Source organism: Cariama cristata, unplaced genomic scaffold, assembly GCF_000690535.1.
Source record: "Cariama cristata isolate BGI_N322 unplaced genomic scaffold, ASM69053v1 scaffold18096, whole genome shotgun sequence".
Lineage (NCBI taxonomy): Eukaryota > Metazoa > Chordata > Aves > Cariamiformes > Cariamidae > Cariama > Cariama cristata.
The window spans coordinates 23,882-41,833 of record NW_009621777.1 but is presented as its reverse complement, the minus strand read 5'-3'; the positions used below and the strand labels follow the sequence as shown (position 1 = coordinate 41,833).

The window sequence follows — 17,952 nt, the reverse complement described above, 5'->3', positions numbered from 1 at the left end:
TGCAAAATCAGTTGGGTTTTTTGTTTTTATAAATACTGATAGTTTGCAGCATTAAAGAACAAAATCAACAAAACTAAATCATTTTGTTACCCCAGGACATCTATGAAATTGTTTCTTTAAGAAGTTGGAGGGAATTAAATCATTCACTTGCACAACTACTGTACTGAGTTATTTACTGTAAGAAAGAAATTATGCACTGCAGGTTCCCCAGAAATAAGAGGAATCTATATTAATTTAGCATAATCTTTGCCATTTGCAGAGCTGGTGAGCACAACGCTAGTTTAATTGAATAAGGCCAATATTATCCAGTAAGAACATAGCATAAAGGGTTCCAGTTCTCTATTTCAGCCTACCCTAATTGATGGCACCCCATTAGATAAGTGAATACAAAGAATTTGTTTGGGGTTTTTTTTTCCTTTTAATGCTGCAGTACTTAAGATTGTTAAATCAGCATTTCCATGTGATCTGAAGTATTCAATTACATATGAGCATTCATTTTGCAAAACTCAATATTAGGTAATAGTTACAGACTAATACAATAACATTCCTCTGCTGTACAAATTAAATCATATTTTAAAGAAATAAGCAGCCTAGGAGTTATATACAAAAGAAACCAGCAAGCATTGTTGAAATGAAATGCAAAATGTCACTGCTAGGTCTACTGTCTGAAATACCTTTAAAGTAAAATTAACAAAAACCCTTAGAACATATTTCCAAGTTTACAAGTCAATTCTCAGAAAAATCAAATCATGTCAAAAAAAAGTTTCTATAAAGCAGTGAAAAGCATATATACATTTTCCTTATGAACCTTGAGATTTCACTCTTTTAAAAGTTGCTAAGTTTCAATATCAGTTTATTTGCAAGACAACTGTTTATCCCAATAAGCTCACATCTTAGATACATTTCCCCTTTGATTACAAATAAAGCACTGCACATTTTTTTTTTTAAATCAAGGCATATAATCTTATACTATGGTGCCAGGTATGCACAGGTCACATTGTGCTCATATCTCAAACAAGGTAAGTGCAAACATACAGATTTATTCAGATTTGCAAGCATGCAACCTGTTACTTAACTACATTAATACCTTCTCTCCTAAACCAAACTAGTATCTATATGTTTGCTTTCACGAACCTAGAATCTTTCTTTTCAGGACTCCTAAAACAAGCAGTGTCTTTGAATTCTGAAATGACACAAATATCAAGAAAGTCCACATTGTGCAAGAAAGCAGCAGCTATGTTTTTCAACTTGGACTAAAAAAGAAAAGAGAAAAACAAAAACCGTTCACTGAACAGCAGATTAGCAGTAATGTTCCTCATGAATCGATAAGAGTGCCTGATGCTGAATATCTAACAGCAAATGCTGAATTTGGGTTTAATATTTTAAGGGTTTATTGGAGATTAAGCTTCTTGCTGTGCTGGTCTCTTCAAATCCCTGATCTGTTTAACTAAATAGGTCTTCTCATCATTAAATTGTTCATCCTCGGTCCTGTCATTCTGAAACTTGCTGAGGAACTCAATAAGTTTGGTCTGGTTCTTTAGAAGGATGTCTAATATAGGCTGTGTCTTGTTAGGATTGGCTACAAACACCTGCAAGAAAACAAAAGGCATTTAGCGTAATAATAGAGAACAGAAGGCTAAGTTAAAAACCAAACATAGCCAACAAAACAGTGATGACAGTAACTTAAAAATATGTTTTAATTATTCCGTATTCCAGTAACTCTACAGAAAAAATAATGGAGTAAATGCAAGTTTTAAAATAAAATTACTTTATGTTTTTTTATTAGAAAGAAGCTGAACACCAGTACCAAAGTAAGTTAAATTTGTGGGAGGTGATCAGCCACAATACTGTCTGCAGGAACCACTGAAGACACCTCATGACTACATTTGGCAGCAAATGCATGGTTTCATATCATATACAGCATCAGACAGGTATCTGAAAGCTCACTGAAAACTTTTATACCTCAAGTTGTACCTCCAAGCTCTTAGCTACTTGCTTGCCTGCTGCAAAGTCAGAAGGTATCTGTTATAACGTGCAAATTACAATTTAGGTTTCGAAATTTAGATGACTTGACTAAAATATTGCTATCCTTCAGAGAACATGCAGCATGATGAAAACTCTTTTGAACTCCAGGATGTCTCATGATTTCACGTGAAATCATGCATTTCTCCTTATCTTACTGCACTTTATCTTTCTTATTTCCAAAATTTTCTAACAGAGATTACACTGACAATCACATGAGTCTCTAAGTGGTTTCTAAACAGTTTTTGAAAGATACAAAGGCAGCTATTTGTAAAGATGGATCATAACAAAGACAAACATTAGCTCTCTCTTTATTCAACCACTTAGCAGACATTCAGATAAGCTCCATTTAGGCTCAGCTAAGTAGTTTACCCAACTAAATTTCTGGTGGGATTCCTTTGTTGTTTGCTTTATTGTGGGGTTTTTTAAACATACCTTAAACACATGGAAGGCCTCAAACTGAATGTTACGACTCTTGTCTCGTAGAAGGTTCATCATTAGTTTGAGATTTTCAGGTTTACTGATGTACTTCGTCATAATTGTGAAGTTATGTCTGTCCAACAACAGTTCACCAAGAAGCTAAAAGTGGAAAACAAGCCCAAAGGAAAAAATGACTGACACTGGACATAAGAAACAACTTTTTCTTAAATGCTTTCAAGCACACCTAGTAGTTCACACCAGTCTGTATCTATAGTAACGACAGAACTCAAATGTCCTGAATTTCTAAGTGCAGGGTGCATTTTCCTCTTATTTTGATGATGTAGTTTCTCCTTTTTCTCAACAAGTGAAAAATCGCCTTTTGTTCCCCCTTTGTTATGAACTGGAATTGAAAGAAATGTCTTTCATTCTTTTTCCCCCATGATTTCATTATTTTTTTCATTTATACAGAAGCAATACATCACCAATAAGAATGCGCTTTGAAAAAAAACATTAGTACTTCAAATAAGAAATATTTACACTTCTTTTGCTACTACCTTCTTTGTCCAGAAGGGAGTAAAAAGGATATTTCCCACAGGTACCATCCTTGCTACAAGTTATGTATTATATTTAAATTCACTACTTCTTACCTACTTGAATGTAAGATCAGTATTGCTCTAGGCGCAACATGGGAATTTTTATTAAATTATTTACATGTGTCTGGATTTGTTGAAGGGAAAAAAAAAACAAAGAAAAACTGGACAAAAGAAAAGTAGCTGATCCCAAGAATTAAAACATATAAAAAATTAAAATAAACACCATCCAAGGCAGTTACTGAAGCCATTTCAATTAAAGTCAGCCCACCTTAAAATTAAGGGAATTCTCTTAACTTTGCGTTTAAGAAGAAAATTAAATTGCCTTACCTTAAGTGACTGTCTCTTTGTCACATAATTTTCCGAATGAAGTAACTTCTCATATTCACTGAAGAACTAAATACAGAATAAAGAGAAGGGTTAGGACCTTTCCAGGTGTCACACACACTCTTCTTCCAAATGATTATAACAAACTGGAGGACATGCAAAAGCATAACAAAAATGTAAACAAAAACTGAAATCTCAGTAGGTTCCTGTAAGTCACTACTGTGTAAACATCGTATATGCCTTAAAAAAAAAATCTTTACTCTTTTAGGAGTCTTTAATGTTTAGATTGCAATGTGCTGGAATTAGTTAGGTCATTATTTCTTAAACTATAATAGTTCCTGGTACTGAACACTGTTCATCAATCTGAGGAGTCCCCAGCAGGTGGAGGAAGGCTATCTTGCCTTCTTTGGTTGTTACGGGTTCATACAGTCAAAAAGACGCGGAAAGGGTTCCCTCTAGCGGAAAAAATCAGATCTAGTTTTCACAGAACTAGATTTCTGCCGCCTTCTCTCGTTTTTACACCTTTCCAAACAATACGGTCTTGATCTTAATTTTACTGCTGGGCAGAAATTACTGCAAGTACAACTGGTTTAACACTGTATGTAAATTTCCAAAACCAAAGCTAAATAAGGAATGAAAATACTGGTATCTCTGAATAATATACACAGCACTAGAAAATTCTCAGTATTAAAACAGATCTGCTCACCCTATCATAATGTTGTTCTAAAAATTCTGCACTTAGCAACTTGTGTCTTGTCAGCAAATCCTGTAAAAAAAAAAAGCACAAACCCAATATTTTCACTACAATATTTAAACAGTACATATACATTCTCATTAAACAGTGAGCACACATACGACATCCAACAAAAATTTGCTATTTCATTAAACAAAGAAATTTAGGACATGAATGCAGTTACTTGGACATTGCTAAGGATTTTGGCATCACTTAGGAAAGGTCTGCGATGTGTTATGTTAATTCACACAGGTAAATAGCGTGTTGAATTATCTCTGAAGAATGTCATTTATGGATCAAGGCTATGCTCTGCACAGAACTATATATAACCAAGGTTAAGACCCACTATTTAATACTGATCAATATTATGATTATAGTCCCAAAACTGGTTCGTTCAGGACAACAAAAAATTTCCCCAAAGCAACAGCATCAAATATACTCAGGTCCGTAACAAAACGAAAAGGAGTTTGCTCACTTCAGGAGTTGGAGACACAGATTTAAAAGCAGCTGGCATGGAAGTGCACGTGTATTCAGCTAATGCATGACAGTTTAAATCTTGCTTTCTAGAATAAAAGTTATCAGGAACACCACATATATATTTAAAGGTATATCTTGCACTCTGAGAACTAAGGAAGAACAGTGTCCAGCTTACCCATTTGCATCACACCTATTATTTTTTTCCCCTCTACCTAGCCTTGTTTTGCCCAAGAATTTAACACACATCATCTGGGTTTACATAGAGGAGAACTACAGAAATAACAATTCAAATGTTGTATGTAAATTACCTTGAATGTGGCAAATGCATCTGAAGCAATGTCAAATGTTGACATTTCCACGTATCTGAAGAAATCATAGAATTGTTCTGACCACAAGATTATTTTAGCAAGCGGTTCATGCCTGATGCATTCTCTAAGCATTATTCCACAATTTAGAGCAATTTCTGGAGATTCGTACCTATTCAAAAAAACCAAAACAACAAACCAAAGATTCTTTGTAAATACCTTCACAAGTTAGCAGTGCAACACCACACTGCTAATTACAGTTTTCGGCGCTATCAAGTAAACAAAATTCAAAAAGTTAGAGGTAGTTATTTCTGCATTGAACTCCACTTCTAAATACTTCTAGAAATATTATTGAAATGATTGACAGTTAAATGCCAAATTATAGCCAATACAATTAACTTGCACAAACTGAGAAACAAGACTAAATAAAAATATTTTCTTCATACTCAAAATCAGTTTTCTTTTTTTATATTGGTGAGATTGCAGACATCTGGAAAAGCAGCAATTTGTGTCTTTTTAAGCTGTTCGCTTAAACATGACAGCAATTTACATAAAACTATCCTTGATATGAGCATGAAGGGTTAATAATACTGGACATAAATTCATGTCTCCTCTTTCTTAAACCGTTTTTCAGCATCATCAGCTACTCTGCACATCACAGACTTCAAGCTTCAAATGCAGGCAACAGTGTGCTGTCATTGCAAGGACAATATTGAACACCTTCTCTGTGCCTCAGTCCTTATTGTCTCTAGCAAAGTATCTGCACCTCCTTACAAGAGACCTCTGGAACATGTCCATCACTGATTTGATGGAAGTGATGAAGCCATCCCTGATGGTTTCATTTAGAAATTGTTGCTACATTTCCTTGCAGGCATTCTTGCTCAAATACCACGGGGTTCTCTCAGCTGATTTCAGCATACACCACGAGCAGCTGTCAAAATCTCACAACAGCGTGTTTAAGATACATTTGACAGAAATACACCTTTGTACTTGCTACTAGCTCCTTGTTTTCCCAAGCAAGCTAATACTAGACCCTGGAAGAAGATGGAACTGCCTTTCCAAACCAAGAACTCACTTCAGCATTTTGCAATACAAGCTATCCCGGTCTACAGGAAAGTTATGTCTGTTGTTACCCACCTGGCTCTGGAGCAGTCAAAGCCTTTTATATACCTTCCTGCCTTCCACCTAAAGAATCCTTCATCCTATACCACTGGAAGCTAATTTAAATTCACAGGAATAATTCAGGAGCATATCATTGTGCATAATAAGCATTAACTATATTACCATACAAAAACATTTTCTTATGAATTAATTTTCATGTTAAACCCTGCAACACTTTCTCATTTAACCTGTCATGGATATTTGAAATCTACTGAACTTTTTGTAACTCATCCCATAGTTTAAATTTACATAAATTTGACTCAGTTGGGCATCAGATGTAACATTTAAGAGACTAAAGCTAACTAAATGCCCATTTCAAACATCCTGACTTATGAATATTTGTTTCAGCAATCCCTGTGAGAATAATGCTCTCTAAAGGGTGACAACACAGACCAAAAATTAGGACAAATGTGTTACAGAACCTCATTCAGTCACACATCAATGAGAGCATGCTGAGAAAGTAGTTTCATCTCTCTGCACCTCAAATGTCTTTGCCTTCTCTTGAAAACTATTTTGAAGAAGTACTGAATCAGTATTTTCTTTAGTGTTATGCTACAATTAATAATCCTTTTGTCCCTCTAACATTTAAATCTCACTTCCCCCCAAAATCAGGGCTGTAATATGGGGGGGTGGGGGGTAAACACTAACAAAGCACTTGTGGCAGATGAGTACAGATCTTACACTTGTATGAACTGAAGCAGATATTCCATACTGATCTGCTACCAAACCTTTGGAGTCAGTATGAAACTAAAAGATGTAAACCCCCAGCTTTCTCCACAAAGAAAGCTTCTTGTATGATTCGTTTTCCAGTGGCTTACACAAATGGCCAAGATTGGGTAAACGTAGAGATGGTACAATAAAATAGCCTAACACACCATGTATGTGGCACAGCAGCCAGCATCTCTAATGACTACTATGAACTAGGAGGAGGGAAAAGGGAAAAAAAGCCACTAAAGCTTCCCGTTTAAATGTTGAAAATACACTTGATTATCCTCACATCTCGATGCTACCAACATAACACAGGCAAGTATCTCACTGACAAGTATGGTCTTTTCATACGTCCTCTAGCTATCCCAGCAGGTGGAATAAGTACTCTCAACTGCAGCTTTAACACAAATCATAAAACTAGTATTTGAAATAGCTGCATTTTTAAAATGGTTTATTAATGCCTGATGAACTTTTCTATCCCAAAATAACACATTGGTACTGAAATTTTCAGAACTTTCTAAATTAATGGTATTAGAAACATGAGCAATTCATTTTAAATGGAAAGAGCACATTCTCAATTTTTTAAAAATCTTATTTTAACATGAAAATGTTAACACCACCTTTCTGCTTTCATGTTTGAGATCCACAGCTCTACATGTGCAACCGTGTATTCAGTATGGCGTGATTCTCCAATATCCAACACACCAAATAATACAAGAATAGATAAGGAAACAGCCATCTGTCATGCACCATATGCTCCAAATCATTCTTTGTTTGGTCAAGTTTCAGTTGGCGCATTTGTGTCACTACAGTAATATAAATCACTATGAGCAAAAAGTCTAAGACCAAACTAAGAGCAGGGGATAGGACAGCAAACTGGAAATGACAGTGCTTAAAGGAAAAAACCAGCCTTCAACTCTTGATGGACGAGTGACTTTACAAGGAAAAAGTTTAAACAGGATCAAATAGCATACTGAAAGGAAAATGTCTGCACTACCCCAGTAAGAATATTTTAGGTTATTAACAGTTCTAAATTTTCAGTCATATTTCATGCAAAAGTATACTTTTGGTGGTTTATTACTCCAATTTTCCTTTATTTAGGGGAATTACAGAGCCCAAGACACACACACACAAAAAAAACAAACACCACAAAATCAATCATACTGCAAAGGAAGATAAACCATTTCAGAACTCACTGCTTCTCCATGATTTTAAAAACTTCTTACTTCATGTAAAAGCATATTTATTCTTCACAGTGTACATACCCTTTTAATAGCATGAACAATATATTCTGTTGAGTGCAGATATATTCAACTGTGGGAGTTCTTGTACCAATTTGCCTTCTGAGAATGTTGTTGAAAATTTGCGCAACATCTTTTTTGCCCTGTCAAAAACATTAGCAGTTAAACAAGTAATATTCAAGTCCACTAGGCAAGTTAACAATTAAACATGATCATCATCTCATGCATTCATACTGTGCGAGTTCTGCAGTTCAGTCAGCCTCTGTACTCTGATCTGAAACAGATCAAATATTCTGTTTCTTTATACCTATTTCAAACATGCCAAGCACTCAAAACACATCATGTTGCAGCCAGATCATGAGTAATTTACGTTAAGAAGTAAAGCCAGTTGATGTTTTATCAGATTCTTTTGTCAAATCAATCTCCTGGGCTTGTTTTATACTTGTTTTTGCTAATAAAATACTGTTTTTTAACTGTGCTCTTGCTTGAAGGTGTGTTTCTTCAATATTCGATTTCCTCTCCCCTTGTCCAGGAATACGTAATGCCACCATTAAGAGTGTGCAGAGCATTTCTGACTGCAGTGTTAACATCCAACTTAAAACTGTAACTTGTGGAAGTTAAATAAATAAAAACTACAAAGACAAATCATGCACTGACCTAAAATGCAAGTCTCACATTTTTATGTGCACAAAAGAAGCATAAATAAGACCAGGATACTGGAATTCCGCACAGACTATACACATAAAAATGCACAAGAATAGCACCAAACAGTATAAAAGGAGCTGGGAATGTTCTCTGTTGAACATATACAGAAGTCTCCTATTTATTTCTTCTGTCAGACCATAGCTAAAGATGACAAATTGTTACAGACATCTAACAAAAAAATGATTATAAATATAAGCACTTTCCACTGTCATTCACATGCACCATTTAAAAGCCAGATTTCTGCAATTAATTTTCCATTTAGGATTGCCATAAAGACAACTTCAGGACTACGTGTTACTAGATCTAATCCAGAAAAAGCCTAGGCAAACTTGTACTAAGTCTGGATTTGCAAATAAATGGTCTATTAAGCAACTCCACCTGAATGTTCCCTGAATGTTATACACAGAAACTATACATAGATAATGCTTCCTGACATCTCTAGTTGTACTATAAAAGCCCTGAGTAACATCAGCAAGTTTTTGAGTAAAATGCAGAGCATACTTAATTAGCAAGAATTTTAAAAACAGCAGCAATTATGCAAAATTATTTCAGTTTTCTAATCAACGTCAAGAAGATTGCATAAGAAAAAAACCCGAATGTTTATAAAAACGTAGGAGGACTGTAGTTTTACAAACGGCATGTTTGTGAATTACCACGGACAGTTTTGTTAGAGTGTTGTTTTCAGGATATAAGAGTTTGTTTGTAAACGCTTGTTTTCTCCATTACAATTCCATTGAAAGCCAGCCCAAAGCAACACCAGAACTCTTTGTTTTGAAATAAGTAGAGCAGTGTTTCCAGAAATTGCTTTACTCAAACTCCACATAATATAGTCATCAACTCTCATTCACTAACATTGCCAATTTTGCACTGGATCTCACAATTTGCTTTGGATTCACCAGCAAGAACAGCATTTCCTTATTATGCACATAATTGAACTGGTAATGGTACACAGTAATACCAAAGCTAGTTATTGTTAGAAGGATGTATTACTAAGTGATCTCATGGTCTAACAAGGGCAAACAGGCACTGAACCCTGTGCCAATAGTCACGACTGCGAGAGGTGAGAGGGAGACTGTGCTACTATTGTCTTCTGAGCAGAAGGATTCAGGCTCCTTTATGCCAAAAGCGTTTTTGTTTTGGGGTTTTTTTTTCTTCATTTGAAAAAAACAAGAACAAAAAACCCAGTTCCACAGTTCCATCTCTCCTACAGACACACTAGGCACAAATCAGCAGGGAAGTAACCGGTAAGTTTGTAAGACTGGTAAGTAGACGGTTGTGTTGACTGCTTTGCTTGGAAAGCAAGCTTCCAGATAAGACTATCATTTTAAACAGGCCTTTACATACAGCAAAGTCTGGACAGTCAGACACTTTCTTAATTAAAACATTAAATTTGTTTCTTTTCTGGTTTTCACTTCATTACTTTTCTGGGTTTTTTTACCATACTATTCAGATTCAAATACATGTGAGACAGTTTAAGAGTCAGAGTGCACCGTCCCTGTGTATTAATTAGCTGTCCGTTCCTGTTCTACAAGGAAACCTTCTTCAGGAATGAGAGTGACGTTCTTGACAAAAACAAACAAAGACATTTTGTTCATCATTGAATGACCTCAAGCTGTGGTGGGGCACCAGAATGAGTAAATGCTAGACCTACACTTCAAGTTTAAGAACCAACAGGAACTCAAGTTTGTATCTCCATCGGTAATGGAGAAATCATGTCAAATGCAGTAAACCCTCAACCACAGAGATCTGGGATACCAAAGCCAACATCGGATTGACTTTGTAACAGCTGGGAAGCTAGTGCACATTTGGAGCACAGGTGTGTTGACATTAATTCTAAGTAACAATAACTGGACAGTCTGCCAGATCTCATCCTTAAAAAGCAGACGTGGTCCAGTCTAGAAAGCAGCGTGAATGACTTGCTCTCTCTCAAGGGGGAACCATCATATCCTTCTGTAACAAAGCAGCAGAAAGTCCACAAGCAGGAAACTACTCGCAGTCTTTTCAAGTCCCCTTAGAATAAAATGAATAGTTCTCCTTAATGAGAACAAGCCTGTACAAACTGTTACCATTCTTCATTATCAGGAGATAACGAAGGTTTCCTTCACTAATAACTGGACTGAGTAAGCACCAAGCTGATAAGAATCTAGAGGTCAGCAGACTTCAGATGACGTTCCATGATTTCCTTTCTTAGGCAATTAAAGGCCATTAGATTTCAGCATTCCCTCTCAGCTTTCCCGGGTCTCCTTGCTTATTTAACAACGTTAATGTTTTATGTTTGGTATAAACAGTTGTGTGGGTAGGGAAAAAATATCACTGTATTACAACTAAACACAAATCAGAGGGACTTATGGGTGGGGTGGAGGGGACAGAAGAAAGAACAGGGAAGAAAGCCATTGTTTTTGGAATGTCCTACTACAACAGGACTTTAAACTGTTGTGTTTGCATTGTGAACAACTTGTTTATGAACAAGCTCGTTTTTAAGCAACCTTAAGTGGGATGGTCTTTATAGTCAAGGCTGTGGAGTGAGATACCTGGGGTTTGGCTCCTCTCCTAGACAACCGCATGCTTCTTGTGGGACCTCAGGGAAAACAGGAAAATCCAATTGTATTGCAATTTCTTATAACTAAATAGGGTGATTTTTCACTATGGCACTGCGAAGCTAAATTATTGCATGTGATGTGGTGACAAATGCCAGATAGTCGTTTATATTATATAGAGATACATTTGTATATAAGTAAGTATTGCTACTTTGAAGTAATCAATAAAAACTTGGGTTGTTTTTTCAATAAACAGAAAAAAGATGAGGAAAACCAAAAAAAAGTTACATCATTTGTTTCTAAAGAAAGAGAGAAATACTGTGCTGTTAATAAAACTAACAGCTTTACCTTAAAATATTTTAAATTCTTCATTAATGTTACAATAATTCTGACTTTTCCAAGTAATTTAATTTAATGAGATGAGAATACAGACATGCCTTGTAGTGTTATAGCTTGTGTTCACTACAGTATTACTTTTAAGAAATTAATCCTTCTGTGTAAACAACAATTAAGAATTATTTCATAATTTTAACAGAACTGTGTCATTAAGATTAGAGGTTTATGTATGTCAATTTTGTGTGGTTTATGTGCCTAAATTCACAGATTTCATACTCTGTATTTGCTTAATTTTCCAGGTAGTTTGGAACAATGAGCTCTCTTTCTAATGGTTTTGTCCCAGACAGAAAGAAAAGCTGAAGATCGAAAGATGTCCTAACCAATTAAAGTGGCACAAATTCACATGTGTTTATTTTAACATATACAATATAAGAACTGCCAAACTTCTTTTCTTACCTCAAAATCAATTAGCTGCAAGTCGGCTACTAGGGTACTAAGAAGACCACTGTTGTACAGCTCTTGGGCAAGCTGTGCCACAGCTTCTGTCTGTGGTTCTTTCTCATTTGTGCCATACAAGATTTCCTTCATGGCAACAAGGTTTTTTGAGACCTCCTCAGTGGCCTAAAGAAAATGGGACAAGAATACAGTTAGAGCACAAGGTCATTTGTCTTTGCAACTGCACACTCGTATTAATCTTAACATCTGCAAACTTCTATTAAGAGGGGAAAAAAAAGAAAAATCAGGAAATGATAACCTTTAAAAAAAAAAAAAGATATTCTTTCTGTAAATAAGATTGTTATATGTTATTAAAAAAAAAAGCACAGAGACAAGACACACACAAAATACTTGACAAGTTACCAAAAGTAAAAATCTCTTCCTTTTCACTGCCTTTAAACTTCCCATTCAAAAAATCCCCTAAAGAACAGCAATAGGATGAAAAGAACCCGACAAAATTTCCATTCTGTAAAACAGAGGTACACAGGACCAGATTGGAAAACATGACATGGAGACACATGCCTATCTCCAGTGAACATCTCAAAGAGACCAAGTGTAACCCTCCTACAGATTTTGCACTCATCAGGTTTTGTCAAGTACTAGGCTCCCACTCCAGTCAGTGGGGATGAAAATTTTTCCTTTCTGGCTAATAAAACCTCAAAGAGAACCTCCTTTCATTTTCAGGTTATCTCAGCACACAAGAACAAACTCGCAGAGAGACTCAGAAAAGAGGTGCACTCAAAAGAACACAGCAAAACAAGAGACAATTAGAAGTCTAAGATGCTTCCATTTAAAGTCCATCTTACAGAAGACAGACAGGTCTGACTTCTCACTTACGGAAGTCAGCGTAAGGAATTCCTAAGTTGCCATGATGGGCTGGAGCAGCATTTAGCAGTGGAAGCAGAGTTATCTCATGAGTAAAACAAAAACAAAAAAACCACACACACAAAAAATAATCAACAAGAACACTTCTAGGTACCCACTTCTGAATCTTAAAACACAGTTATCTTGGAGAAAAAAGAACTAGTTCTTTCAATACATATGTCTACGTAGTTTGGGGGCAAAACGTTGAAAATTATGATCATAAATAGCTGCTTTAATTATATTGTATTAGTTCTTCACATGCCTAAAAAGTATGAATGGTTTGTAAGCGCACTAATTTTCAGTAATTACATGAACCTGCCAACAAGGTATGCATACACTTTAATGTAAAGTATTTATGATTGGCAGCACATGGAAAATCAATGGAGTAAAAAAGTTATCACTTTCTGGATATTGCATCTTACAAGGGGTATGTAAAAAGATTTCTCGTTTGTGCGTTATATCTAGAGAGGCTTAAGATCAGCATGACCCATGTGCTATTCAAGCCAAAGCCATTCCAGTTTTGCTAGGTATGCAAGTAAGGATTCCATGACCTTTAAGGAGGCTCCGTATCATTTTTAGCTCCTCCACAAATTTCCACTCCCCACTGCCTCCCTCTTCTTGCTAATTGCAGTTCCTAGTCCCAGTTGTCTCCTCCTTAATCAAAATTCCAAAGGATTTTCTGTGCACTGTTAGTAAGAGAGCAAGAAGCAGGTGCTCAATAAGACTGCTTAGATTCACGACGGCTCCTGAAGATGTAAAACGAGAATGTCAGCTCACCATATTGTAGTAGTATTGCACCAGACAACTGTTTATTTCTTTAAAATTCAGAAGAAATCTCTCTTTACTAGGAAAAGAACAGGAACATCTGTCAAATGTGGAGATATGAAGAGATGCCTTTGACGCATAGCTACCAAGAAAAGAGGAAGCAGCAGTAAAAATTGTATTGCAGTTTATCGCTGCACACTAATTTAGAAAGAGGAAGAAAGGCAGACGTTCAAGTAGCTACCTATTTTAAGTAAGACAGCAGCAATAGTGGGGGCATGCCTGTAATCAAGAACATGATTGAAGAATTTTTCATACCAAAATCCCAGAAAACAAAACAACCCTCCCAAAACTTTAATAATCAGACTTGAAGGCTCTCCCCCACCACCACCCCAAGAAAGACGTTAGTAATGGAAATGCTTACAAACCAGACATTAAAAAAAAATACTCTGTTTCCAAACACTAAATGCTTTTTTTAAAAAAAAAAAAAAAAAAAAGCAGCCTTCTGGCCTAACATGAACATGCAACTCACTAACTTCAAGACACCAAGACTTAAATTTCTCTCTCATGCTCTACACAACTGTCAAGACCATCCGAATATGCTTCACTTGAACTTGGAATGACACACAGCTTTAGCGGGAAGTAATGGTTACAGACACAGAAACATAGAACAGCCTAGGTTGGAAGGTACCTCAGGAGGTCATCAGGGCCCAACCACCTGCTCAAGGCAGGACCAACCTCAAAGCTTTATCAGGTTGATCAGGCTCATGGCCAGCCATGCTCTGAACAGCTCCGTGGATGGACACTCCACAATCTCTCTAGGAAACCTGTACCAATGCTTGACCACCTTCATCATGAAAAGAGACTTGCTTGTATCACTTCAACTTAGGTCAAACTATCATTTCTGGATATGTAGCACAAATACAGAAATATGAGGTTTTCTGAAAGTGTTATCAATAACCAAGGTCTTCTGATGCACTACAATTCCATAATTATGACATTTCTATATTCCCTTCTCTTCTACTCTAAAACTCAACATCAAAAGGACTAGAAAAAAACTCTTACGAACTTGTTCTAGAATCTCATTACTCTTCTACATTCCATGAACTCTCGAACATATTCCAAATACATGATGTGCAGAGCTACTTTTGCCATTTCAGGTGCAGAATGGAATTTAGACAGCTACACTGAAAAATACAATGCTACATTAAATATCAATGTTAAGAGTTAAGTGAAAAAATAGTAAAAAAATTCAAGGCAAGAGAAGGCTAGCTAGCATTACTTGCAAGATTTCCTAAGATAGTGAGATCTAAATAATTGTCTAATGCACTGCTTTCTTTTAATAGGAAAAAAAAAATCTCCAGAGAAAAATCAAAATGCACAATGAAGTTCATCTAAAAACCCATGATCAAGAGTGGAATTAACAATCAGACACCAAATATATATAAAATATATATATTATTATATTCTACATATCATAGTCTATGAATAAATATTGTCTATATTTATGTATTACAATTATGTATTTTTATATATATTAAAATTTATATATATATTCTCAATACTGAGAAGGAGCAACCATGGGAGCAACTAGCATTTTAGAGAAAAATTCTCTACCAAGTCACATCTGAAATTCAATGGTGCCAGACACTCAATATAGTTTGAGGACAACTCAAAGTAAAAATGTAAAGTAAGGAAAAGAAAGAAAGTACTTATTTGTCTATTTTTATCAAAGACAGGAAGATATTATTTAAAAATAAAACCAAACACCATGCAATCACATGTATGATTGTCACACCAGAATCACTGTATGTCTTTATAGCTATGAACTATTGTGGTTTATTCCAGTCTCTAGGATATTTCACTGATATTTCAAGAATTTACTATTTCCTTAAATGTTAAGCAGTGCAGATACCATACTTCATTTAGACTTGTACAGTTGGAGCATTTGAGTTTTATGAAGCAACACTTGCCTTTACTTAGAGAAATAGTAGAAAAAGGTAAAGAACACACGGTCAGTCCTGAAGTATTTAAGATGAGCTCAGCAGGCTCCAGTCTATGGCCAGGGGTTCTAGCCACATTGATAATGCAGTTACTTAAACTGCACTATTAATGAAAACATCCGTCAAAAAGGTAAACTAGCTATAATTTTGAGTCTATACTTGGTGAATATTTTTACTAGTCTGGAGCAGTATCTATCATAAGTAATAAACACCATTTTAATAATTCTATTTAAATTGATTGGATTTCAAAACATTTGCAGAAATATACAATTCTGTAAATATATGATTATCTACATCAGTGCCACCAGTTTATTTTAAAGGCCAAAAAATGATTACACTATTTTTCAGCAGACATTTAGCATGAAGATATCAGTGAAGAGCTAAGTTCAATTAGAAGAGAAGCAGGTCTTTTCACCCACTGCTTCCAGAAGAAGCCTCATCTTTACCCTTTGAGTAACAGCCCCATACCATAGGCAAGGCAGATTACTTAACATTTAGCCTTCTTTCAACCACAAATTAATTGTACACACATGCATAACAAATTTAAAATTTTACTGCTTTGTAAATGACAGCGTTAACTCACTGAATGAAATCTGATCTATGGCAACATGAGATAGTCTTACAGTTGGACAGCTGAATCGAAATAGTATATTGCATTGTCCCATACGCATAGTATACTGTCCATTGTATAGAGCTGGCAACTTAAGACAGACCAACCATGCCTGCACCAGTCAGCCCGCATGGGTTAACAACATGGCTGAAACAATTACCCGAAAGCCAAAACTGGAGCTGATATGAACAGGTTAACCCAAGGTCAGAGGACAGGGAAGAACAAGTTTATTACATGAGTAAATATTTACCTTCGCGACAGTAAACGTGTGCCACAAACCAAGTGAACTCCTAGTATAAAAATAAACGCTGATGTCAGCCAAAGAGGAGGAAGAGATGCAAATACAAGACTAACTAATGGGCTAGATCAAGGGTAGGTCCCATTTATATGAAAGGAGTTTTCCTTCCCCTTCCCTTTAGCCTCCCTTTCTGAAAAACCACAAGTAATGGAAAACCTACAGCATACATGATGAACACGTTTTCAGTTATAAAGCACTTGATATTTCAAGTTTCCCTTGCAAAATACTAACAGACAGCAAGCTATCGCCTCTATCCTAAGTACAAGACTGCAGCCAACAAGCACCCGGAGCTGTGGTCCATGAGGCAGACAGTCAGCAGCCAGACACAGTCCAGCTTTTACAGCCACTTCAGACCTCAGTTCCTAAGCAGGTACCACAAACCTAAAGAACATTTCAAAATGACTTGGAAAATTACCTGGTTAATTTTTCTCCAGTATTCACAGAGTTCAAAAAGAGGTAGACTAACATGTAACTAAAATTCACTTTTTGAATTTCAGATTTTTTTTTACAAAATAAATTTTCCAGTATTACAGAGCAGAATGCTTCATAATTGAACAAGATGCATTGTGACCACTACTGCTGTTTTACATCTTTTGCTTTGAAGAATCTCTTCCATTTTGATTATGAAGAACGTACAGGAACACACACTGTTCAAGCTTTAAAAAAATCTTTCTTACCTCCTTTGCTTCTTCTTCCTCTCACAAAATATGAAAGGTTTTAAATTTCAGCCTAAGCACTGAAAGACACTGAGGCATTCTGTTCAAACATAATTAATTACACTTTTAATTTATAGGGAAAATGATTTGTCTAATTTTCTTACAAATCTGCATTTCCAAGTATGTTAGGAAACTGTCAAAGCACATACTCTACATAGTAGCAAACTCAGTATTTTCATAACAGCATTGTGCTGCTACAGCATGGTAGGAACTATGGTGAATCACATATTGAAAACAAACCCACTGTGGTATTGCAGTAGAAAAGTACTAGTTTGTCTTTGGAACCTCAGCCAGCCATAAGGGCATTTACAATTAATTTCATTTGTGGAAGAAATATATAAAACAACAATTAAATTTTGAAACATTCAGTTCACTTCAACATGTGCTGAAATCTGTTTTAGTCTAATCTATACACACATTTAAAATTCCGTATCTTCAAGAGTAAAGAAAATATGGAACTGTGAGTATTTAATTTTAAGAAACAAAGTAGTGTAGGAAAAAGTAAGTATTCCCTGCACCCAAAATGGTGTCTTTACCACAAACAGTAACCAACACTGAATATGTACCATGCTGCTTAGCCTTGAAAGTTCATTGTTGTTATCTGACAGGCTACAAAAGCATACCCCTGGCTGAAACAGCAAC

General features: G+C 35.7%; 1 protein-coding gene across 1 annotated transcript in view; it reads right to left on the bottom strand.

The window, feature by feature from the left end:
• Positions 1 to 823: 823 nt before the first annotated feature.
• CAB39 (calcium binding protein 39) overlaps positions 824 to 17,952 on the bottom strand; it is a 19,674-nt gene continuing 2,545 nt past the window's right edge. The window contains exons 2-8 of the mRNA XM_009702114.1: positions 12,019 to 12,183; positions 8,009 to 8,127; positions 4,878 to 5,046; positions 4,066 to 4,125; positions 3,363 to 3,428; positions 2,458 to 2,601; positions 824 to 1,589 (exon numbers count right to left, since the gene is read on the bottom strand). Of these exons, the coding sequence (XP_009700416.1) occupies positions 1,401 to 1,589; positions 2,458 to 2,601; positions 3,363 to 3,428; positions 4,066 to 4,125; positions 4,878 to 5,046; positions 8,009 to 8,127; positions 12,019 to 12,183 (912 nt within the window). The 3' untranslated portion in view covers positions 824 to 1,400. The remainder of the gene's footprint in view (positions 1,590 to 2,457; positions 2,602 to 3,362; positions 3,429 to 4,065; positions 4,126 to 4,877; positions 5,047 to 8,008; positions 8,128 to 12,018; positions 12,184 to 17,952) is intronic.